The following is a 25,392-nucleotide window of genomic DNA, read 5'->3' on the forward strand; positions in this document are numbered from 1 at the left end:
GATATATTGGTAGAGATCAATCTTAAAATATAGGATCCATTTTATCTCGGAAAATTATAAAGCCGGACTTTTATCCCGAAAAACATTTTCCCCTCTGAGAGCATTCCTCTTTTAGGGCTGGTTTTTGTATGGTCAGACAAAAGCTTTCATCAATTAAATTGTAACATAATATAGTAAATTAACACATGCCTGTAATGTTTTTATTCGTTTATGTTACATTTTATCCTACGCATAAATTTTATCTGATAATTGAAAAACCAGACCTAAGTCATCTTTATAGAATACTAGGCTTTATTCGTGGTTGCGCCAGCATGACAAGCTTTTCCTACTACAGAAATCCCTAAAACATTGTAACGATTCATGGAACTAGCCGATACTTATAGGACACTTACGCCATCTATTTTAAAAATTATATTATTTCTCAGTAAATCACCAAGATTAAAGTAGCCTATGAGTTCATCCAGGACATGGTCTCCCCGTGTGCCAAATCCGTTGTTCTGTTCACGAGTTTACTTCTAACAAACAACCAAACTAGCTTTTTGTGGCATAAAAGTGCCGTGATATATTTTCCCGGGATAAAAGTAAACTATGTCCTTCCCAAACTAACTCCATACCAAATTTCATCGAAATACGTTCGTTACTTTTTGAGTTTACGGCGTTAAGACAAACAGACAGACGCAGAGGGTGATTTTTATGATATTTAAAAGTAATTCATTAATGGTATAAGCTGGGTTTATAAAATATCATATCTTCATAGAATAATTCTTAAAAATTCAGAGGTTCGATGGTGTTGCTACTCCTTAGAGGCGGTGTGGCGCTTATCATTAAGCGAGTAGTTTCTTCGACTCGCCAATCAATAATACAAATAAAGTAAAAGTATCAATCCACACTAAAAATAAATGATCAATAGAATGCAAGATTTAACGAAATGAAGATACTTTGGAGGTCATTTCCGCTGAAGAAATGTATAAAAGCACTTTGCACATGCCAAAAGGTATCATTAGCTCTACCAGCACGAACCAAACTCATTCAAAATGAAATCGGTACGTCACTCTAGTTCACTATAATATGCATAATTTAATACTTTGACATTTATATTTTGTGTAAAATTATAATATAAACTACAGCCACATCTCAAGCGCTTCGCCAAACTTTATAAATAATATTTGAAGTGTTATTGTGTGCTGTTAATATTAAATATTTAAGTGTTAGTTATGGTTTTAAAAGTGCACGATAACATTTTTGGGAATACTGGCGAAGCCAAGCCGCAGGTTCAAAACCGAAAGCATACTTCTAAGACTTTTTGGATAATTACGTGAAGGAAACATCGTGAAGTACAATCTACATAAGAATTCTCCATAGGAATCGAATCTATGTGAACTCTACCAAGGCGAACTAAGTCACCATGCTGGATCAAGACGTAAACAATCTCAGTAGTGAGAGATCCGTACCCAGCAGTGGAATAATATATAATACAAGTATGGTATTATCATCTTATTATTTTTTTTAAAACGTCTATTTATTTCACAGGTAATCCTTGTCGCTCTTGCTTTCGCGGCCGTCGCCGTCGCTGCTCCCGCTGAGCCCATCAAGATCCTCAAGTCATCTAGCGATGTCAACCCCGATGGTGCCTACGTATACAAGTACTGTCATAATTTACTTAAACTTATATTATACATCTTTACACTCCAAAGTCCCTTTTTGTCGCACTGATTGAAAGATCGGTATTTTTTAACGTTTGTTTCCATTTTATTAATCTGTTTATATTTGTTGTATAATTTCCTATCTGATTCTTTTAAAACATCTGGTTTTCATAACTTAAATTTATGTGGTTCAGGAGTTTTTGTGTACTTACTAATGTATCAGTTCAGTTTAATGAACTCTGAGTCCCAATTCTTTAATCCTGATACTGCAGTGAGGGGACATAAAGTAACTTTACAATAAATTAACATTTCCTAAATTCATATTCGATTATTTAGTTTAAGCGATATCCTATCAAAACTTACGACATGTAGAATACAATCATAAAATTGAGAACATTATTCATTATATAATAATATTACTATTTTTTCTTCAACAGCTTCGAGACTGAAAACGGAATCGTCCGCAGCGAAAACGGTGATGTGAAACAAGTTCTCGACGCTGAAAACAAGCCCCATGAAGTCGTTGTCATGCGTGGATCTTTCTCTTACGTCGACCCCGAAGGCAAGACGCAACTCATCAACTACTACGCTGATGAGTTCGGCTTCCACGCTGAAGGAGACTCCATCCCCAAAGTTGTTGTCGCCAGGAGATAAGCACCTTACAACCAGGACCAACTAGTATTAGACTAATGATCTTGCTGCCATAATGAACGCACGGTGAAGCGTCAGCCGTACGTTTTCTGCTGTTATTTGATGCTTCCTGCCATATTTGTGCGATTTTTGTTAACTGTTATCTTTGTTAACATAATGTACAAAAGTCAATAAATTTACTCAAAAAAAATTGGATGATTTTATTTTATGTGAAATACAATTGAACACCAATATTGTTCATATTTAATGCATCATGACACTAAAATAAATTTAATTATCTCACTATTATTTACCGAAGTAATAACAATTACATGCATTACTTAGATATATCTACTTGGATTTAAACTATAATTTGGCAAGTATACGTGATGCAAAGAATCAATACTTATAAAGAACTGTGTGTTCTCTGCAGCTTCGCTCGCCAGAAAATCCTTTCTCTATAAAAGACTCTAAAACACCGTCGGAATTTATAGCTCCACCTGTACAACGCCAATGCCACCTATTAAAAAAATTCATAAAATATTTCATTATTTCCCACGGGAACAAATTACCGGGATAAAAATAGCCTATATTAATCTGCGAATTAACCTATCAGTGTGCCTAATTTTATCCAAATCCGTTCACCTGTTTCTGCGTTTACTTCTAACAAACACCGAAACATTTTCATAAACACTCATTATTATAATATTAGTTAGATAAGACCATTATTTACCTCTATTTATTTAATTTCTGTGGGTTACTGGTGGAGTTTCTCTCGGGTTACCATACGTCCATGTTTTTGTATCTATACTATATTTTATTTGTGCCTTACCTTGATACTAATGAAAGGTTGGGTGAACCAACGCCTATAAATTATTTAAAAGTCTAATCTATAATTACCCCTAACATTCAAAATTTCATACTTTAAATAATAAATCATCGATTTCACGTTTAGTTCTAAAAATAGTTAAATATCTGTTTAAGAAGTCACATTTCATAATATTCTCGGAATTCTTTTAGTACCAATGGTTTTGCAACGATACAGACATAATATTCGTTTTAATCTCAAAATGTTTGCCATATTAAAATATATTATGATTTTATTAAAAAATATTTAGTACCACATCATGGGACGGAACACACTTGACGAAAAGTGGGTGCCTTAGTTGCTCCTCTGCATACCCCTTCGGGGATAAATGCGTGATGTGTGTGTGGCAGGTACCGCATGAGTGCAAGCAGCTCAAGACCAGGATAGTTGGCGCATACTTGGGAGGTCTACATTCGACAGTGGATGTCAGTCCGCTGATTGGCATTGGCATAATCTTTGTCCAAACTATATTTTATTTTGGTTTCAGACGCCAGGCGATATGTAGACGTCAACTTTCCAGTTGGTTATTCTAGCAATTCGTGAGCCACAGTAGTTAAGATATGCATTTCAACCATCTACAAGTCGTATAAATTAAATATACCTAAAATAAATATTCATATAATTCTATATATTTTGATTAATTAAGTTCTTCCTTCAGATATTTATTTAATTATAACAAAGTGCTCTAAGATTATATAGCGCGGACATTGAGAAGATTGTCATACAAAAATTTTGCGCTTTTGTGATGGTTACTCAATCTACCGCAAAATAGGAAAACATCAATGTAAAATACTTCATATTTTTTCCATGTCATCAATCACATTTTTTTAATGCGAATATTAGCTAGCCCATTGAAATGTTACATGAGCTTTGCGTTTTTTAGGGATATGTGTCATAATTTGTAGCAAACAATTTGCTACAAATTATGACTTTACAAATTTTTCGTAAGATGCATAGTTTCCGAGATATCGTGAAAAAAGTGTTTTCACCCCTTTTTCCAAGATGGCGGCCGGGGACAAGGGTGCCGATCCCACAAACTTGAGGCTAAGTTTCTATTGACCCCCCACACATGCCCCAAAAATAAAATTGCGTCCTCTAACAAATGCAATATTCGGTCCTTAAATTGTAACATTTCAATGGACTAAGCATATTTTCTGTAAATTTACTATTTTTGTATAAATATCTACAGATGCTGTCATACGGACATTTCAAATCAGACAGTGACTTATTACCAATTACTAATTGGCAAAAATTTGGCTTGATGTCCGGTCTATAACTAACTATAAAGTTTAATGTTTTTTAATTAAAATGAATTTTGTTTTACCGTCTTTGCCTTGAATGGAAAAGTCAATGCTTTTCATTTAAAAACAAGCTTTTAATTACGGTCCCGCCCGTTTTAAACCTCTAACTAATTTATTAATAAACTAACCTCTTGTAGTGGATTTAAGGGGCGTTGCAAAAAGTAATGCTAATGTTTAAAGTCGACTTTATTTTCAAGATATTAAAAAATAACAAATTATATTAACATACTTAAGTAAGGCAGTTAATTTGGCTAGCAATTAAAACAGTCGATGGTCAATGTGGTTCACTGTGGAGGAGTTCATCTCCTGGAGGGCACCTTGGGGATGGAGTCTCCCTCCGCGTGGTAGCCGGTCTCATCGGCGTAGTATTTGATGACCTGCGGGTTGCCGTCGGGGTCGACGTATGAATATTGTCCACGGACTACAACCACACTGTGGGGTTTGTTTTCTTCGTCTAGAGCTTCTTTAACCTCTCCAGTTTCATCACGCGATATGCCATCCTCTGTGTCGAACCTGGGAATAACAATTAAGATCGTAAAAACTACATGTTTGTAAAGAAAGTATCATTTAAAACTTTAATAAAAGGAAATATTGTGTTGGTTCTAAATGCAGAAACCGCATTGAGCTTCGCCTCGTAAGAAAATTACCTATTTTTGTATTAAAAGAACTGCAATAAACCAATAATCGTACCCGAAGACGTAGCTGCCCTCAGGCTTCTGATCAAACTCTGAGCGAAGAATCTTCGGGGGCTCTGGTTCGTTGGCGACAACAACTGCCGCAAGTGCCAAAGTAACGAGGATAATCTGTGAAGAAATAAATTATACACGATTAAATTCAATAACAATGCGGTTAAAAACAAAAATATTACTAATTATAATACTAATTACAACAATAAAATAGTCACTATATGTAATCATTTTCATTCGGTATTTATCACCTAATATAAGATGTGTACCTGACACACAAAACTCGTGCGCCATACATATTGATATGAAACGGATGCTCAAAGTTATTTACTCGTGGGAGGGCCTTAAGATTAGTAGCTCTCTAAAATTAAATTTACTCCCAGGATATCCAATGGACACATAACATAGACGATATAGCAATAATATTAAATCGCACTGTAAACAATTTTAACATTGACGCTAAGAAATCAGCTAAAATGCTTTTAAAAAAATGATATAAACCATGCTGACGTATTTTAATGATCAATTACAATATTTTTTTTTATAAAACTTTAACAATTGCCACCCAACCGCTATAACCAGTAATATGCGCTATTTAAAAGTGAATGATGATCAATCAGCTATTTTACAAGAAGGTTAATCAATGGTCAAAATTGTTTTATACAACAGACATTCTGCACAGATAAAACGCAATACACCGGCATAACAAAGAACTAGCAATAAGCCCCGTCATTTGAAAGATATTGTAGCTTTTCCGCCTAACGAGTTGCCTAGGAATTTACGTACCTTGATCTCTGGTTGTATAAATGAACATAAACTACACGTCTTTATTAGAGAATACTTTAGCAGTCCATATAAAGGTTGAAATCCAACAACACTGCGTAATGATTTCTTATGTTTACGCGAATGTTAGACATTAAAATTAAACTATTATTCAGATTTTATCGTGGTTTATATATTTTAATTTCTCTTTCTTTCTCCCGACTTTTCGAAGACTTTGCAGACTTCTTGATCACGGGGCGGAATGAGGTGTCTAACACTGCGTAGTTAGCCTACAGTCCACACTGTGTAACTTGCGTATCAACAACACGTCATCACTCGGTAACTTTTACTTCTTCGCAGATGTCATCCGAGTGCGATCCGGCAATAAACGCCCAGCAAAGAGCTTGCCCGTGAGTCTTACGGAAGCTTCAGCTTAACCAAAAACCGATCAAGAAATCCTGAGATTCCGCATTTCCGTTCAAATATCTCAGATGGTAATATAGAATTCACTTAAATCCTAAACATAAAGATTCAATACAACGCAAATCCAACGCAGCACTTTGGGGCAGCAACATCCGCCACAACACGCAGTATCGTCGTCCTGAATAAGACGCTAAGATATTTTACAACTAATGTACTTTAACAACTTAGCACACGTACCAATTTCATTTTGGTGTAGTTTGGTTAATGTCGGTTTGCACTTGATGAGCAACTGATGCCTGAGCACTCATGGCCGGATCTTTTATATAATTCTCCTGACCTAGCGGCCTCTATAGATTTATATTTTGTTGTATTATTTGCCTATTATAAGACTATTACTGTTGGCTAGTTTGTTTTTACATACCACCGAATAAGAAATAAAACGTATTTTGTTTTAATAATATCTTGAACCTATGCTTTCGGTAATAACAAAGAATTATATTGAATTGATAAGTGCTTTGGGATGATTTAAATAAGTATTTTATATTTATAAATCAATAATGGATCCCATAATGACATAAAGTGCGACCTTTATCCCATATTGCACTCAAAATGTCGAATATACTCGTACCTGTTACATACATACATAGCACCAACCCTTGTACCTTTGCAGGGGTAGGCAGAAATATAATACATCCACATTTCACCAGTTATTTTAAGTCCCACGTGACATGGAGTAGTTTATTGTTTTTTACCGGGTTCAACTCCAGACTTCATGCTGATACTGGATAAAAAAAACCCAAACACAAGCCGACCTGGGCCCTTATTCTGTATGATAGTGTAAACGCGTAACGCGGCCGTGTCATGTTATCTTCGAGAAATGTGCGTGGAATGGTATTCTGTAAGCCAAATTTCTATAGTCCTAAACATGATGCGTTGTGTTACGTGCTTGTTACGCACTATTAAAATAACGTGCGGGATAGAGAATAAGGGCCCTGGGATACGAATGCGATAAACGTAACGCGTACGCAATGCAACCACGCGACCAAGGCAGTGTGTTAATTACAATATTTGATACACAACATATTAACTGATCTGGAACAACCATTAACCAATTTCGAAACATTTCCTTGCTCAAAGTCGATACACGCACGTAAGAAACGAAGAGAGTATGTACGCCTCGTACTTATTAAAGTCCCCATGACTAGAGCATTTTCTTTATTTGTCTACCTGTCTATCAATTTGCGAAGGTTCGTCATATTTCAAAACCGATTTTATCTATGGATTCATAATGGAGGAAATACTTAACGCTATGGAAATAATATAGAAAAAAAAATCGTCACTCGTCTAGTGCTAACACTCTACCTCTGTAAGTTTGTATTTATAAACGTTGGTCTTAATGTTTTGTGTTAAGATTCCCAAATTGAGGAAATGTGTCATTGATTTTATGTTTATACCGACACGTGCTATCTTTAGTCATCAGAGTTCCAGTTGCTTAATTTCGCTAAACACCTGGCAGATGTAGTCTTGCTACAGACCAGCTTTTACGTAGACCGCATCTTTTGTTTAGACTATCTTTCATCTTTTTTATATTTTGATAATAGCGCCCTTTATCGGATCCAAAACGTTCTTATTCTTCAAATTGAAATGGAACATTTAATGCTTTCGGAGATTAGCGTCTACAAAAATGAATTTTCGTATATTATAAAAATACCATTAAAATTTCCAACTTTTCCCATGAAAACCTAAGATATCTACAGGAGGGAATCGCGTTTGAGTATAACTCGAGAAAGATAAGAGTTAAGTAAATCCTAATGCTTGATGAATAACTTTCCATTAAAAAAAAGGAAATCAGTTGGTTAGAACAGCCGCACGGACTCTTAATAGATTTCGTATTTTAATTCATATTAGATAAAACTGGATAAAATGGCCGTACCGGAGAGATAGCCGATAAAAAAAACACATTTCTCTTTCCAGACGAAACCATATTCTTGTACGCGTAGTCTGTAAAAATCACATTTAGTTCGAAACTAGGTTAAAAAGGAACAAAAAGTAAGTAAAATGTATCTAGAAGTGTGTTTTGGGTAAATAAACAGTTTATGAAATAAAATTTAGCATAATATACTCAATATAGCGCCCTGGTTAGGTGGTTTCATATAATCGAAATATAGCGTGCAAACTAATCACGACATAATAACCAGTGATAATTTTGTATATTTTATCATTGTGTTAGAAAAATATTTAATCAAATGTAAATTTATTATTGAGATTTGCATAATAAGTAAAATTTCTAGACGCTTGGTACCTTTTTGTTATTGCTTTGAATGACGAGACTAGCTTGCCGTTCGCCTGATGGTAAGCGATACAACCGCCCATAAACAGTAAAAACACCAACATCTTCAATTGTCAAGTATTGCTTGGTATTCCACTGTGCTCGCCATTCTGAGACGTGAGATGAAAAGTCTCATCATGTCCAGTAGTTACACTGGCTACAATGTCCTTCAAACCGGAACACAACAGTGACTACACACTGCTGTTTGGCAGCAGAAATAGACATTGCTGTGGTACCTACCCAGGAGAACTCTCACATATGAGAGACCTACGACTAGTAATCACCAGTACCTTTCCCTATTCTCTGTTTATTTTCTTTTGAGGCTGGTAACTTAGATTGTATAGATTTACCTGTTTATTAATGTAGAACATAATTGTATTCAACATGATACCTATCTATTCTATGACATAAAGTTGTTAAGTGTACCTTATATTATTTAGAGTAACTCTTTTAAACCACAGACTTTTAAATACTACATTTCTTAAATCCGTTTTTTTAGACATCTATGTATAACTCTTACAGATTATAAACGGTAAACGGTAATGTACCTATATATAAATGAATATTATGTCAGTTCTGCATGTTCTGATCATAAACTATTTTCTAATCTCATAGTTTTAATTCCAATGACTTCGTTATTTTACTTATTGTTCACTTATTAACCAAGTGTAATCGTAATCCATGCTTGGTACGCTGAGATCTCAGGTCAGCTCAAAAAGCTTCGAGAATAAAGAAAACAGTTTCAACTCCGAATCAAAACCTTAGCAGCATTATTTGCCTGGGAAAGCATGTAATGACGTTAGTCATGCACCTAATCCCTCTATGGTCATTTCGGAATGTTCATCGGAGTATAAGAGTGAAAGAAGACAGAGTGCATCTGTATAATACACAATCACTTGTGCATTATAGTGTGTCCTATTGCACTGGTTTACCTTTGTTAAGATTGGCTACCGTAGCCACAGTTTGCTTTATACGATTTATTTATTTTATTCACCTTGCTTCTAAGAAGGTTAAAGTGTGTTTAACTATTCAATATAATTATCTATGGATAAATTAATCTTTCACTTCTATTGTTGTAAAAAATAAACAAATTTTTAAAGTCGACTTTATTTTCAAGATATTAATGACTAACAAAATATATTAACACTCTTGAGTAAGGATTTTAATCTGGCTAGCAAATAACAGTCGATGGTGTCAATGTAGTTCACTGTGGAGGAGTTTATCTCCTGGAGGGCACCTTGGGGATGGAGTCTCCCTCCGCGTGGTAGCCGGTCTCATCGGCGTAGTATTTGATGACCTGCGGGTTGCCGTCGGGGTCGATGTACGAATATTGTCCGCGGACTACAACCACATTGTGAGGTTTGTTTTCTTCGTCCAAAGCTTCTTTTATCTCTCCAGTTTCATCACGCGATATGCCATCCTCCGTTTCGAACCTGAGAATGTGAAAGATTAAAAAACATAAAGTTTTGTAGAAAAGGTATTTTTAAGATTTTCACTTGAAATAGAAAACTTTAATAAAAGAATATGTTGTGTTGGATCTCAATACGGAAATAACTATTAACTCTCCTCTTGTTACTAATTGTGAACCAATAACTTGTATTTATATCAAGAGATTGAAATAAAATAGATAACATACCCGAAGACGTAGCTGCCCTCAGGCTTCTGATCGTATTCCGAGCGAAGGATCTTCGGGGGCTCTGGCTCGTTGGCGACAACACCTGCCGCAAGTGCCAAAGCGACGAGAATAATCTGTGCAGAATTTAATTACATGATATTAAATTAAATAATATTATGATAAAAACAAAATAATACATAGATTTCACTGTAGTGCAGGGGAAACATCTTGAGGCCGCAACATCGGCCACGTCACGCAGGATCGTTGGCGTAAACAAGATGCTGAGATATTTAAAAACTGATTATTTTAACAACTTTGCATACGTACCAATTTCATTTTGGTTAATGTCGGTTAGAACTTGATAAGCAACTGATACCTGAGCCACCAAGACAAGATCTTTTATACAATACTATTGACCTAACCGCCCCTACAGGTACGTATTTTGTTGCACTATTTGCCCATTGCTATTGACTAGTTTCTTTGTACATGCATAACACCGAACAATAAATAAGGCAGTTTTTATTTTATTAATATAATATTCTTAAAAACATTTATATGCATATATTAGGTAAATTATATTAAATTGACCATTAGCTATAAAAGGAAAATCAAAGATAACAACTGCCTCGGTGTTGTAGTTGTTTTTCCTGCGCGGTGCATTCACTCTGAGGTCTAAGTTTCGAATCTCGCATCGGGTGATCGAAGTGTTATTAGGTTTTTCATCTCAGTATCAAACTAGGATCTGGTATACGGGTATTGCTATATTGTATCCGATATAATAATACCACTATCACATAATGGGAAAAATGGGAATGCACTAGCTGCCCCCATTCCCTAGAAGTCTGACCCAAGTCGAAACATATTTTTTTCCAAAAAACCCGAGAGCTTTAGAAATCCACTCCAGGGATCCTAGAACTAAAGAAACTCGCGTAGGTATTATATCACGCAAGGCCATATTTGCGAGCGATTTCCATATAGTAAATAATACTAATAAAATTTATTTAATAATGATTTTTAACCAAATTATACTGGTAAGTTAAAAAAGGTTTTCACTGTAAGCAGCGGCTTTACTGTGCCCCTGACACTGCCGATGTCCATGAACAACGGTAACCACTTACTATCAGGTAAAATAACATTGATGTGGAAGAGCTAAGCTTACTTTCGTTTTATGTTATTATGGGTACCATTATATGATTTATTTGTTTGCTTGAATTTATGGGTATTTATACTTACATCGTCATATTCTAGTCATTCGACTGCAAATTTTTATACATTGTTTTATTAAAAATTTAACATTTTCTCGACAATTCGAGAAAATTCTGAAAACACTGGATTAAAATTGTCGTGCCTCAAGAAATAAAAACGTTAAGTAATCAGAAATCCTTATTCATTATACTATTTAGCAATTGTTTATTTATTACTTTTGTACTACAAACGTGTATTCCATAAATCTAGATAAATAAAAATATAATATTATAAAGTGTGAATTATGGATGTTTCGTTAATTATATAAAACCGAATGTGTTTTATTATGTTTCTACAAAAAAAGACACCAAAAATGGCATCATTTAGAATTAAAGTAGTCGTATTTAAAAAAAAGATCAATATTGTAGCAAAGGTTATTTAAGTTTAAATTTGTTGTCTATATATAGTTTTTAGAGTGCGACCTACACTTTAAAGCTTTGGTCAAACAGCTGGCGTGACGTGACCATAATAATATGTAATGTGCTTATTATTGTAGAATATGTCACGTAGAGCCACAAGAACTCAGTACTCGACTTCACATACCTTAAAGTATTCGAGCCGTGTGGTGAAGTCCTCCGTCTGTAACTAGCCTAACAACGCGTTGGTGACACTCGGTTCAACCGGGATTCGGTTTGATATTATATTGTTACAAGTCAGAATCCAACTTTAAATGGGGCCTCAGTATTCAATGTCGCGAAATAGTTTCATTTGAGTTATTAAATAAATTTTAGTTATTGCCTATAGTAATGTACTAATTACATTATTTTATATGTATATACTAATATTAATGTAGTACATTCAATTTAAGAGTAGAATTTTTTTTATTTCAGTCTGAAATTGCACCTACATCTGTCTTGGGAAAGGTAGACACCATTCGCGTAAACATTACAAATCATGATACCAAAATGTTACTTATTAAATAGTCTATGTAATAGTGATCATTTCCAATTAATATAATGTGTAGTTTAGGAGTACATTGTACAGAATCAATAATCATAGAAGTATTTTCATTATGAAATTAGAGAAACAATATCCACGTTATAAACTATTTCGAAACTAACCAAGATAAAGATAACATATTGTAGAAGTATGATGTTAATTTTTTTTTGTATGTGTATTACTCATTGTGAGTACAAAGCCTCTAAAATACGGTTAGCTCGCTGTTTTGCTGGGAAGTAAATAATTAATAATTTAAGTTATAAAATTAGTAGCTAATTCATTTATTAATCCCCACAGGAAAGAAAGGAGTGTTATAAGTTTAAAGAATGTTTCTGTATTTCTGTTTGTGACATCGTAGCTTCAAACGAATAAACCGATTTCGTTGCGGATCTTTTTTTTTACAGATAATGTCAAAATAGACATGGATAAGAAGGTTCTTAGTTATAATTAAGTAAGATCAATTCACTTATTTGAATATTCCCCATAGTAGAAAAAAAAAATCCAAAAAAAATAATAAAAGTTTCAATATTTGCGCTTTAAATATATTATTAATACTTAGTAACATTATGACCCAAAACTTCATCGGAGGGCCGCTTAAGAAGTATTTTTGTGCGCACGGTCCAGAGTTCGGTTCGACAGGAGCTGTAGGATAGCTTGGTTGGCAATGGAACGCACTGCAGATAACAAGGCTCCGCAGGTTCAATGCCTAAGACATACACCTCTAACTTTTCAAAGTCATATTGTATTAATAGTATTGCTTCATGCTTATCACATATAGTCCGCTTCAAAAGAACCGTGAGGTTTAAATTAAATACATTAAAATTCTCCATAATCATTTTGAACGAACCCGCACCAGGCCTTCGTGGTAGACTACAGACTAAAAACCCTCTTAGTTGTAGAGAAGGCTCGTGCATAACGGTAGGCAGTACGTCAAAATTGTGCTGCTATATAGATTATATTTTATTGTCTGTCTGTTTGTTTCAGTGTACGTCGGAGTATCATTCCAAAACCGCTCGTTGTATTAAAAATCGAATTAATGAAAATTAAGCTTTGATATTTGTTACATATAAGCTAGTGTAGAGAGAGATGCCCTCAGGGTGAGAACAGACAGACACACGCGTTGCCCGTGCTCAGTGTTACAGAACAATGTATTCGGAAAGGTATGAGGGGCTAAAATAAGTCTAAGTCCTAATTGTTGATGTTGTGGGCAAAAAGAATATGTTAAAAATTAAGCGCTTGCAGTGTTTTTAAGAAGCATTAAAACAATGTAATACTAAGGTTTAGAGTCGACTTTATTTTCAGATTATTAAATAATAACAAAACATACTATAATTAAGTAAGGCAGTTAATCTGGCTAGCAGTTAAAACAGTCGATGGTATCAATGTTGTTCAGTGTGGAGGAGTTTATCTCCTGAAGGCCACCTTGGGGATGGAGTCTCCCTCCGCGTGGTAGCCGGTCTCATCGGCGTAGTATTTGATGACCTGCGGGTTGCCGTCGGGGTCGATGTACGAATATTGTCCGCGGACTACAACCACATTGTGAGGTTTGTTTTCTTCGTCCAAAGCTTCTTTTACCTCTCCAGTTTCATCACGCGATATGCCATCCTCTGTGTCGAATCTGGCAATAAGAGAAGATGTTTAAAAACACAGTTTTGTAAAACAGGTGGTTTTAAAGATTTGCTCTTGAAATAGACATCTTTAATGAGAGAATGTGTTGTGTTGCAAAATAATATGGAAATTACTATTGAGACCTTGTCTTGTTATTTATTTTGAACAAATAACTTTTATTTATATCAAGAGATTGTAATAAAATAGATGACATACCCGAAGACGTAGCTGCCCTCAGGCTTCTGATCGTATTCCGAGCGAAGGATCTTCGGGGGCTCTGGTTCGTCCGCGACAACAACTGCCGCAAGCGCCAAAGCGACGAGGATAATCTGTACAGAAATAAATTACATGTTATTAAATTAAATAATATTGTGATTAATAACAAAATAATGTAGGTATGTTAACAAAATTAAATATTTGTAATCATGTATCATTGTAACTCCAACTCTAAAGAACATTATTCTAAGATATAAAATACAAAGAGCCACTTCGTTATCATAGCTTTCTCTCAATGTTTCTGCCAAACAGGCCCTCTTTAAATTTGTTTACCTTAACTACTAATTATAATATGTATAAGCATAAATTGCGCGTCATTATTAAATTATAAATTTTCAGGTCATATCAGACGCTGAAACCCAACAAGGCACCTTGGTCTTTACACACTGTATAGATAATACGTCAACACTCTTTGTAATCACAGAATAGCACTGGCCGCTAGTTCTCTCTTGTTTTTTAGGTTCACCGATCAAGAAGTCCTGTGCGCGTTAACGAGTAAAAATCTCTATTGGAAAAGTTCGGGAGTCCCTCAATATCCTAAGCAAAGATATTTATTGCGGTTCAGTGGAAACATCTTGAGACCGCAACATCGGCCACAGCACGCAGGATCGTTGTCTTGAACAAAGCACTAACATATTTTAAAATTGATTTACTTTAACAAGTTTGCACACGTACCAATTTCATTTTAATGTAGTTTGGTTAATGTCGGATAGCACTTGATGAGCAACTGGTGCCTGAGCACTCAAAACCAAATCTTTTATACAATTCTTTTGACCTAATCGCCCCCAGAGGTACATATTTTGTAGGACTATTTGGCCATTATTGGACTATTACTGTTGATTCGTTTCTTTTTAAATAACATTGGACAAAAAGAAGGCAGTATTTATTTTATTAATATGTATCAATTATCATATAAATGAACCATTCATATGCATAGGTAATTATATTGCATTGATCATCAGATGTAATGACTGCTTCGGTGGCGTAGTTGTATTTCCTGCGCGATATGCTTTCCTCTCTAAGACCGCGTGTTTGAATCCCGGGTCGGATGATTAAAGTGATATCGGGTTTTCTTGCTCAGTATCGCTCGGAGTTGGAAATGTGTGCTCAGTATAGTGTTAAACTTACCTCTGTCACATCATGGGACAGAATATACAAAATATTTATTTATGCAAATTATAATAATTCTTTTTAACGGTGATGCCCATAGTAGGCTTGTATTTTTTTTTCTATTTCTATATTGCAGGTATCGATTTATTTTCGCATATTAATAATCCTAAATAAAAATAAATGTTGTATTAAAGTATAGGTGTGTAATGTTATGAAATTATAAAATTATTCATTTATTTCCAAGAATCTTTCTATGTCTTCATAGTTGAGATTCATTGTAGATACTCGTTATCTATTTCTTACTTTCATTTTACTTAGATTTTTTTATTGTATTTTATTTCAGGAAATAACTTTATTTCGTTTCTTAAACACACTAATATATTTTAGTAATATACGTTGACGTCGACGGGCAATGCTTACTTTGTATTATGTTATTGTGGACTAATTTGTTTGGTTAATTTTATGGTTATTTATACTTAATACTTATTTACAGTTTTCTTTTAAAACTAAATTTTAATGGTCAGATATTCTAGTCATTCGACTGTGTCTTTAAATTTACGTAACATATTATGTTTCATTAAGGCGATACCTCAAGGTCCATTTTCATACATTTTGTTTCGGCTTTAATCTGGGTAACTAAACAAGTATTGGCAAGTAAAGAATTTAAATTCACGTCTAGTTAGTGATTAGTTCTCGCAGTTGAAAGAAAAACGTAAAAATAATTAATAATCATGGATATTTCGGCCTTTAAAATTTAATATGGCGAAATTTTAAAGGCAGAAATATCCATGATGTATGAAAATGGACCTTGAGGTATCGCCTTAAACATTTAAAATCTTGTCAAATTGAGAAAATTTTAAAAAGTCTGAACGAGAATGGTCGTGCCTCGAGAAATAAAAACTCATGAAATCAGAAACTCTATTATACTATTTAATTATCTTTTTTTACTTTTGCAATATTATAAAGTGTGCATTACGGATGTTTTGTTAATTATATAAAACCGAATGTGCTTTATTATGTTTCTACAAAAAAGACACCAAAATTGGCATCATTTAGAATTTAAGTAGTGGTGTCAAAAAAAAGATTTCGTAAACAATTTCGTAACAAAGGTTATTTAAGTTCAAATTTGTTGTCTTCACATAAGTTTTAGAGTGCGACCTACACTTTATAGCTTTGGTCACCACACTTCACATACCTTAAAATATTCGAGCCGTGTGGTGAAGACCTCCGTCTGTAACTAGCCTAACAACGCGTTGGTGACACTCGGTTCGATCGGGATTCGGTTTGATATTATATTGTTACAAGTCAGAATCCAGCTTTAAATGGGGCCTCAGTATTCAATGTCGTGAAATAGTTTCATCTGAATTATTAAAATAATTTTCGTCATTGCCTATAGTAATGTAGGAACATTCCATTTTTACATCTGTCTTGGGAAAGGTAGACACTATTCGCGTAAATATCACAAATCATTATACCAAAATAATGTCAATTAATGTTTAAATAGTATTCGTTACCAATTTATATAATTTGTAGTATAACAATTATAGAAGTGTTTTCATTATGAAATTAATGCAAAAATATCCACATTATAAACAATTTGAAACAGCCAAGATACAAATAACATATTGTAGAAGAATTATGTTTGATTTTATTTTCTATATGTAAGAGTATTACAAATTTTGATGAGATAGCTCGTAAAATATTGTTATCGCACCGTTTTGGTGAGAACACTGAATAAAACTAAATAATTAAAAATTAAAGTAACAAAGTAGTACCTACCTAATTATTTTCTTAATCCCTACAGAAAAAAGAAGAGTATTATAAGTTTAAAAAATGTTTCTGTATTTCTGTTTGTGACATCGTAGCTTCCAAACGAATGAACCGATTTCGTTGCGGATCTTTCTGTTTAAAAGATAACATCATTATAGACATGCATAAGATCAAGAAGGTTCTTAGTTATAATGTAGGAAGATCTCATAGTGGGGAAAAATTTCATCGAAAAAAAAATTAATGTGAAGTCTAATATTTGCGCTTTATTTATATTCTTAATACCAAGTAATATTATAACCCAAAACTTCCCCGCGTCGGAGGCCCGCTTAAGAATTATTTGCATGCGCCCGGTCAAGAGTTAGGTTCGGCAGGAGTTGCACGACAGCTTGGTTGGCAATGGAACGGACTGTACAAGACAAGGCTCCACAGGTTCAAAGACATACACCTCTAACTTTTCGAAGTCATGTGTGCTTAATACCTATCAAATATCGTCCGCTTCAAAAAAAATACCATAAGGTCTACATACATAAATATTCTCCATAAGTACATATTTTGAAGGTATGTCATGTTTGCCAACCCGCGGCAGGCCATCGTGGTAGAATAAGACCTAAGAACCCTCCTAGTTGTAAAGAAAGCTCGTGCATAGCTGTAAACAATACGTAAAGATTGTGCTGGTATATAGATTATATGTAATTGTTTGTCTGTTTGCTCTATTGTTCGTTGGAGTATCGTTCCAAAAGTACTAGTTGGATTAAAAATCTAATTAATAAAAATGTTAAGCTTTGATATTTGTAACATATATGTTAATATAATTGGGTAATTTGGGGCAGATGGATACTGTGGAAGATGGGAAACCTGTGTTGCCCGTGTTCAGTATTACGGGAGGTTTTTCTTCGGAGGGGTGTGAGAGAGGCTAAAATAGATATAAGTCCTCATAGATGGTCTTGTGGCCAATACGGAAATATTAAAATACTAACATCTTGTAGTGGTTTTAAGGAGCGTTGCAAAAAAATAATATAAGTATTTAATGTCGACTTTATTTTTAGTTTATTAAAGAATAACACAACATATTAACACACTTAAGTAAGGCAGTTAATCTGGCTAGCAGTTAAAACAGTCGATGGTATCAATGTAGTTCACTGTGGAGGAGTTTATCTCCTGAAGGCCACCTTGGGGATGGAGTCTCCCTCCGCGTGGTAGCCGGTCTCATCGGCGTAGTATTTGATGACCTGCGGGTTGCCGTCGGGGTCGACATACGAATATTGTCCGCGGACTACAACCACACTGTGAGGTTTGTTATCTTCGTCCAAAGCTTCTTTTACCTCTCCAGTTTCGTCACGCGATATTCCATCCTCTGTTTCGAACCTGAGAATTAAGAAGATTTTAAAAACTATAGTTTTGTAGAACAGGTGTCGTTTAAGATTTTTACTTATTCATTTATTTATGTATTGTTTACATTTTTACATACAAAAAGTTACATTATAAACATCACTTAAACCTAAATTGGTTTGTATGTGATGCACAGATCACATCTCCAACCATTCACATTGGTTATTATTTAAATTCACGCTATAAGGATATCAATCTACATAATATTGGTATTTTGAGTTTTCTCTGTATATTGTATATACATTTAATTTAAACGTGCTGTCAAGTTTCTGGATAGTATTGTTTTAGTTTGTTGGCAGTTCGTTTATTATTTTAAGAATTTAATAATTTTATGTTCTTTTGCCATAAAAAATGTTATTTCGCGGAACACGAATATTAAAACCAAAACCGCGATTAAAACCAAAAATAAAACCGTGTTCTGATATAACGTTATGCTGGGCTTGGAGTAGAATATTTCCGGGTAAAATTGTTTTTAATTAGCATTAAGTAGTCTATTTTCTCTGATAATTAATTTGAAACAGAAAACATTAATAATAATTTTTAAATTAAGAATATGTTCTATTGGACCTTTAATATGCAAAATTACTACTGAACCCTCGTCTTGTTATTTATTGTGAACCAATAACTTGTTTTTATATTAATAGATTGTAATAATATAGATAACATACCCGAAGACATAGCTACCCTCAGGCTTCTGATCGTATTCCGAGCGAAGAATCTTCGGGGGCTCTGGTTCGTTGGCGACAACACCTGCCGCCAGTGCCAAAGCGACGAAGATAATCTGTACGGAAATAAATTACATATTATTAAATTAAATAATATTGTGATTAAAAACAAAATAATGTAGGTATGTTAATAAAATTAAATATTTGTAATCATGTATCAATGTAACTCCTACTCCAAAAAATATTGTTCTATGATATAAAATACAAAGAGCCACTTCGTTATCATAGCTTTCTCTCAATGTTTCTGCCAAACAGGCTTTGACAGGATCAAGAAGTCCTGTGCGCGTTAACGAGTAAAAATCTCGGTTGGAAAAGTTCGGGAGTCCGTCAATATCCCAAGCAAAGATATTTATTGCGGTTTAGGGGAAACATCTTGAGACCGCAACATCGGCCACAGCACGCAGGATCGTTGTCTTGAACAAGGCACTAAGATATTTTAAAACTGATTTACTTTAACATTTTAGCACACGTACCAATTTCATTTTAATATAGTTTTGTTAATGTCGGATAGCACTTGTTAAGCAACTGATGCCTGAGCACTCAAAACCGAATCTTTTATACAATTCTTCTGACCTAAGCGCCCCTAGAGATACATGTATTTTGTAGGACTATTTGCCCATTATTGGAATATTACTGTTGATTAGTTTCTTTTTACATAACATCGAACCATAAAGAATGCAGTATTTATTTTATTAATATCTTTCAATGATAATATTCTTCTAACATTCATATGCATAGACTAGGTAATTAAATTAATCATCCATCAGATGACTGCTTCGCTGGCGTAGTTGTATTTCCTGCGCGATATGCTTTCCGCTCTGAGATCTCGGATTCGAATCCTGTGTCGGGTGATAAAAATGACATCAGGTTTTCTTGCTCAGTAACCGCTCGGAGTTTGGAATTTGTGCCCGGTATGGTGATAACCTCACCCCGTCACATCATGAGGCAGAATATACAAAATATTTATTTATCCACATTATAGAGGTAAGTACATAATTCTCTTTAACGGTGATGCCCATCGTAGGCTTGTATTTTTTTTCTGGTCTTGTATCGCATCGATTTATTTTCACATATTCATTTGAAAATATCCTAAATAAAAAAAATGTATTAAAGTATAGGTATGTGTATGTGTGTGTATGTATGTGTGTAATGTTATGAAATTATATTAAAAAATGAATCTTTTATTTCCAAAAATCTCTCTGTCTTCATAGTTGAGATTCATTGTAGTTACTGGTTATGTATTGCTTATTTTCATTTAACTTTGATTTTTTCTTTTTTATCTTATTTTAAGAAATAACCTTATTTTGCTTCTTTTCACCCTATTTTAGTAACCTACATTGATGTGGACGAGCTAAGCTTTTTATTGTGTATGTTATTGTGAGTACAATGATTGTTGTATGACTAATTTGATTGGTTAATTTTGTGCTTATTTGTATAAATTATTTGTATTATTATATACTGTTTTCTTTTCAAACTAAATTTTAATTATTCCATATTCTAATCATGCGACTGTTTGTCTAAATTTACTAATAAATATATATACAATATGTTTTTTATTAAACATCTCGAGCTGTCGAGAAAATTCTAAAAATCCTGGACGAAATATTGCCGTATCTTGAAAAATATAAAAGTTCAGAAATCAGAAACACTATCATTATACTAGTAAGCAATTGTTTATTTATTACTTTTATACTATAAACGATAATTCCATAAATCTAGATAAATAAAAATATAATATTATAACGCGTGAATTATGGATGTGTCGTTAATTATATAAAAACGAATGTGTTTTATTATGTGTCTACAAAAAATAGACACCAAAAATAGCGTAATTTAAAAGTGTGGTAGTCGTGTTTAAAAAAGACGAATTTCTTAGCAGAGGTTAATTAAGTTTAAATTTGTTGTCTTCTTATAGTGTTTAGAGTGCGACCTACACTATTAAGCTTTGGTCACACAGCGTATGGGGCGGGACGGGGACGCGACACTGGCGTGACGTAAACAGATGTAACGTGCTTATTATTGTAGTATATTTCACATAAAGCCATCGCGCTCGGTACTTGACTTCACGTAAAGTAGAGTGCCAGCATGGCGTAGCCATCCCGCCCCATACATTATTAAACCCTCTCGTTCTAACGAGACTGCCACCAAGCCATAGACAATTGGCGCCAAATTTGAAAAATGTCGGTAGCAGATATTTGCTTTCGCATGCGCGAATGTTAAAAAAATTACGTTCGCTACATCACTTATAGGATAATGCAAAGATTTACGAATAATCGTATAAAAGAAAACATTGGGCTTTTGTCAATGTTAAACTACCAAGATGTTTAAATAAAATTGTTCATATCACATTTTTTTATCTTATAATTTTATTCTGACGTTTCGAAGACTTTGCATTCATTGTCCTGGGATCGAAGACTGTAAAGTCGTTGAGATGTCGCGTTGGGTATTCCCAAGTTATAATATGAAAAACCGTATAAACAATCATCATATCAAAATTTTCCTTATTAAATTGTCTATGTAATAGTATTCATTACCAATTAATATAATGTGTAGTTTAGGACGAAACAGCGCAGAATCAATAATTAAAGAGATATTTCTGTCATGAAATTAATGAAACAATATCCACATTATAAATAATTTAAAACAGCCAAAGTAAAAACATATTGTACAAGTAGGAGATTTTTTTGTTCTATATGTGTTACAAATTTTAAATAAATAACCTCTAAAATACGGTTAGCACGCCATTTGGCTGGGGACACCGTCTTATATTAAATAATTAATTAAAGTAATAAAAGAAAATAAAAAAAATAAGTTGTATAAAAATTTAAGTAATAACAGAAAAAGGGCAATGTGATAAGTTTAAAGAATCAACATCGTAGCTTTCAAACGAATGCACCGGTTGGGTTGCGAATCTTTTCGTTTGAAAGATAATATCAAGATAGAAATGAATGAGTTCTTAGTTATAATTTAGGAAGATCAATTAATGTGTATTGTTATTACGTGTATTATTAACGTGTCTAACTGAGTAAGAGTTAGTTAAAATAATCGAGGCACATAGTAGGTTAAAAGTCATTTAAAAAAATTGAACTAAAAAGTTGAATTTTTGCGCATTAAGTATATTATTAGCACCTAGTAATATTATGACCCTAAAGATCGCCGCGTCGGAAGACTGGTTAAGAAGTATTTTCAATCCGCCTGGTCCAGAGTTTTATTTGACAGGAGTGGCACGATAGTTTGGTTGGCAATGGAACGGACAGCAGTTTTCGAGGCTGCGCAGGTTTAAAGGCATACACACTTCTGACTTTTCGAAGACATGTGTGTTTTGCATGCATTTCTTTATACTTATCACATATGATCCGCTTCAAATAAAAACACCGTGAGGTCTATATATTTAAAAAATCTCCATAAGTATTTCGAAGGTATATCATGTGTGCCAACCCGCACCAGGCCATCGTGGCAGACTACAGACTGAAAACCCTTTTCGATGTAGTGACGGCCCGCGGTAGACAGTACATACAAAAATACTGTGTAGATTATATTTTATTGTATGTCTGTTTGGTTGTTCCAGTGTGCGTTGGAGTATGTTTCCAAAACCACTCGATGGATTAAAAATCTAATTAAAGAAAATATTAAGATTTGGTATTGGTTACATATACCTCGGCTAATTTAGGACAGATGGCCACAGGGGGAGACTGGCCACACGCGTTGCGCGTGTTAAGTGTTACGGGAAGTCATATTAGAAGGGTTTTAAAATAGGTTAAGATAGATCTAAGTCCTCATACTGCATACATAATGTGGGCGAAACTAATTTATTAATAAACTAAACTCTTGTAGTGGTTCTGAGGGGCGATGCAAAAAATATACTAATATTTAAAGTCGACTTTATTTTCAAGATATTAAATAAAAACAAAACATATTAACATACTTAAGTAAGGCATTTAATCTGGCTAGCAGTTAAAACAGTCGATGGTATCAATGTGGTTCACTGTGGAGGAGTTCATCTCCTGGAGGGCACCTTGGGGATGGAGTCTCCCTCCGCGTGGTAGCCGGTCTCATCGGCGTAGTATTTGATGACCTGCGGGTTGCCGTCTGGGTCGGTGTACGAATATTGTCCGCGGACTACAACCACATTGTGAGGTTTGTTTTCTTCGTCCAAAGCTTCTTTTACCTCTCCAGTTTCATCACGGGATATGCCATCCTCTGTGTCAAATCTGGGAATAAGAGAAGATTTTTAAAAATATAGTTTTGTAAAACAGGCGGTTTAAAGATTTGCTCTCGAAATAGACATCTTTAGTGAAAGAATGTGTTGTGTTGGAAAATAATATGGAAATTACTATTGAACCCTCGTCTTGTTATTTATTTTGAACTAATAACTTGTATTTATATCAAGAGATTGAAATAAAATAGATAATTTACCCGAAGACGTAGCTGCCCTCAGGCTTCTGATCGTATTCCGAGCGAAGAATCTTCGGAGGCTCTGGTTCGTCCGCGACAACAACTGCCGCAAGCGCCAAAGCGACGAGGATAATCTGTACAGAAATAAATTACATGTTATTAAATCAAATCACATCATGTGATAAAACCAAAATAATGTAGGTAAATTAATAAAAATAATTATGTAACTCCAACTCCAAATGACATTCTGCACTTCCAAGATGTGATGATTTTCAGCTCATATCTGTCGCTGAAATCCAACAAGGCTCTGCGATCTGTACACACTGTGAAAATGAAATGAAATCCTCCTTGCCGAATTTTTGACCACGGCGGTCAATCTCAACGGATATCAGCCAGATATGCAAGAGATATTATAGTGCAAAAGTATTTGCGTAATACACAGGTGCACTCTCTGTTCCTTCACTCTCATATTTCGGTGAGACGGCAATCCGATATGGCTGGAGAAAGATCAGGCGCAAGACCAACAGCTTTACGCGCTTTCCGAGACACAGGAGTATCAAATCGCCAACTTCCTGACTCCGAGCTGTAGCTGAGTAATAATAATGCTTTTTAAGATGGAAAAACACAGTTACAATTATTTTGTCCCGACCCAGCATATGAACCCAGAACCTCAGCGCAGTAGTCGTGCTCGTACCTTGTACGATTACAACTACGCCACCGAGGCAGTTAACACTCTTATGTATATTAATACACACTGTATGGACAATACGCAACACTCTTTGTAATCACAGAAAAGCAATGGCCGCATCTCGTTTTTTAGGTTCACCGATCAAGAAGTCCTGTGCGCGTTAACGAGTAAAAGTCTCTGTTGGAAAAGTTCGGGAGTCCGTCAATATCCCAAGCAAAGATATTTATTGCGGTTTAGGGGAAACATCTTGAGACCGCAACATCGGCCACAGCACGCAGGATCGTTGTCTTGAACAAAGCGCTAACATATTTTAAAACTGATTTACTTTAACAAGTTTGCACACATACCAATTTCATTTTAATGTAGTTTGGTTAATGTCGGATAGCACTTGATGAGCAACTGGTGCCTGAGCACTCAAAACCAAATCTTTTATACAATTCTTCTGACCTAATCGCCCCCAGAGGTACATATTTTGTAGGACTATTTGCCCATTATTGGACTATTACTGTTGATTCGTTTCTTTTTAAATAACATTGGACAAAAAGAAGGCAGTATTTATTTTTTTAATATGTATCAATTATCATATTTATGAACCATTCATGTGCATAGACTAGGTTATTATATTGCATTGATCATCAGATGTAATGACTGCTTCGGTGGCGTAGTTGTATTTCCTGCGCGGTATGCTTTCCTCTCTAAGACCGCGTGTTTGAATCCCGGGTCGGATGATTAAAGTGATATCGGGTTTTCTTGCTCAGTATCGCTCGGAGTTGGAAATGTGTGCTCAGTATAGTGTTAAACTTACCTCTGTCACATCATAGGACAGAATATACAAAATATTTATTTATCCAAATTATAGTAAATAATTCTTTTTAACGGTGATGCCCATAGTAGGCTTTTTTTTTCTGTTCTTGTATTGCATCGATTTATTTTCACATATTCATTTGAAAATATCCTAAATAAAAAAATGTATTAAAGTATAGGTGTGTG

General features: G+C 34.4%; 6 protein-coding genes across 6 annotated transcripts; 1 reads left to right on the forward strand and 5 right to left on the reverse strand.

The window, feature by feature from the left end:
* Positions 1–966: 966 nt before the first annotated feature.
* LOC115444652 (larval cuticle protein 16/17-like) lies at positions 967–2,484 on the forward strand. Its single transcript, XM_030170514.1, has 3 exons — positions 967–1,043; positions 1,531–1,643; positions 2,081–2,484. Exons 1-3 carry the CDS (start codon positions 1,035–1,037, stop codon positions 2,295–2,297), a joined length of 339 nt encoding a protein of 112 aa, XP_030026374.1. The 5' UTR covers positions 967–1,034; the 3' UTR covers positions 2,298–2,484.
* A 2,126-nt stretch (positions 2,485–4,610) lies between these two features.
* Positions 4,611–6,634, reverse strand: LOC115444654 (larval cuticle protein 16/17-like). Its single transcript, XM_030170516.1, has 3 exons — positions 6,551–6,634; positions 5,133–5,245; positions 4,611–4,955 (listed from the first exon to the last, which is right to left on the reverse strand). The coding sequence occupies exons 1-3, from the start codon at positions 6,557–6,559 to the stop codon at positions 4,742–4,744; spliced, it is 336 nt and encodes a 111-aa protein (XP_030026376.1). The 5' UTR covers positions 6,560–6,634; the 3' UTR covers positions 4,611–4,741.
* A 3,097-nt stretch (positions 6,635–9,731) lies between these two features.
* On the reverse strand, positions 9,732–10,653 carry LOC115444655 (larval cuticle protein 16/17). Its single transcript, XM_030170517.1, has 3 exons — positions 10,585–10,653; positions 10,279–10,391; positions 9,732–10,075 (listed from the first exon to the last, which is right to left on the reverse strand). The coding sequence occupies exons 1-3, from the start codon at positions 10,591–10,593 to the stop codon at positions 9,862–9,864; spliced, it is 336 nt and encodes a 111-aa protein (XP_030026377.1). The 5' UTR covers positions 10,594–10,653; the 3' UTR covers positions 9,732–9,861.
* A 3,059-nt stretch (positions 10,654–13,712) lies between these two features.
* LOC115444657 (larval cuticle protein 16/17-like) lies at positions 13,713–15,057 on the reverse strand. Its single transcript, XM_030170519.1, has 3 exons — positions 15,001–15,057; positions 14,266–14,378; positions 13,713–14,059 (listed from the first exon to the last, which is right to left on the reverse strand). Exons 1-3 carry the CDS (start codon positions 15,007–15,009, stop codon positions 13,846–13,848), a joined length of 336 nt encoding a protein of 111 aa, XP_030026379.1. The 5' UTR covers positions 15,010–15,057; the 3' UTR covers positions 13,713–13,845.
* A 3,169-nt stretch (positions 15,058–18,226) lies between these two features.
* LOC115444659 (larval cuticle protein 16/17-like) lies at positions 18,227–19,840 on the reverse strand. The gene is made up of 3 exons (XM_030170520.1): positions 19,793–19,840; positions 19,263–19,375; positions 18,227–18,570 (listed from the first exon to the last, which is right to left on the reverse strand). The coding sequence occupies exons 1-3, from the start codon at positions 19,799–19,801 to the stop codon at positions 18,357–18,359; spliced, it is 336 nt and encodes a 111-aa protein (XP_030026380.1). The 5' UTR covers positions 19,802–19,840; the 3' UTR covers positions 18,227–18,356.
* Positions 19,841–23,185: 3,345 nt separating this feature from the next.
* LOC115444656 (larval cuticle protein 16/17-like) lies at positions 23,186–24,806 on the reverse strand. Its single transcript, XM_030170518.2, has 3 exons — positions 24,750–24,806; positions 23,736–23,848; positions 23,186–23,530 (listed from the first exon to the last, which is right to left on the reverse strand). Exons 1-3 carry the CDS (start codon positions 24,756–24,758, stop codon positions 23,317–23,319), a joined length of 336 nt encoding a protein of 111 aa, XP_030026378.1. The 5' UTR covers positions 24,759–24,806; the 3' UTR covers positions 23,186–23,316.
* Positions 24,807–25,392: the final 586 nt, after the last annotated feature.

This window comes from Manduca sexta, chromosome 26 (genome assembly GCF_014839805.1).
Source record: "Manduca sexta isolate Smith_Timp_Sample1 chromosome 26, JHU_Msex_v1.0, whole genome shotgun sequence".
NCBI classification, from domain to species: Eukaryota; Metazoa; Arthropoda; class Insecta; order Lepidoptera; family Sphingidae; genus Manduca; species Manduca sexta.

What these genes read in the sequence shown, in the direction of transcription:
- LOC115444654 (XM_030170516.1), bottom strand. An exon ending in GAGGGCAGCTACGTCTTCGG is followed by an intron (nt 4,956 to 5,132) that starts GTACGATTATTG and finishes TGTTATTCCCAG; the next exon opens with GTTCGACACAGAGGATGGCA.
- LOC115444655 (XM_030170517.1), bottom strand. An exon ending in GAGGGCAGCTACGTCTTCGG is followed by an intron (nt 10,076 to 10,278) that starts GTATGTTATCTA and finishes TCACATTCTCAG; the next exon opens with GTTCGAAACGGAGGATGGCA.
- LOC115444656 (XM_030170518.2), bottom strand. An exon ending in GAGGGCAGCTACGTCTTCGG is followed by an intron (nt 23,531 to 23,735) that starts GTAAATTATCTA and finishes TCTTATTCCCAG; the next exon opens with ATTTGACACAGAGGATGGCA.
- LOC115444652 (XM_030170514.1), top strand. An exon ending in GATGGTGCCTACGTATACAA is followed by an intron (nt 1,644 to 2,080) that starts GTACTGTCATAA and finishes TTTCTTCAACAG; the next exon opens with CTTCGAGACTGAAAACGGAA.
- LOC115444657 (XM_030170519.1), bottom strand. An exon ending in GAGGGCAGCTACGTCTTCGG is followed by an intron (nt 14,060 to 14,265) that starts GTATGTCATCTA and finishes TCTTATTGCCAG; the next exon opens with ATTCGACACAGAGGATGGCA.
- LOC115444659 (XM_030170520.1), bottom strand. An exon ending in GAGGGTAGCTATGTCTTCGG is followed by an intron (nt 18,571 to 19,262) that starts GTATGTTATCTA and finishes CTTAATTCTCAG; the next exon opens with GTTCGAAACAGAGGATGGAA.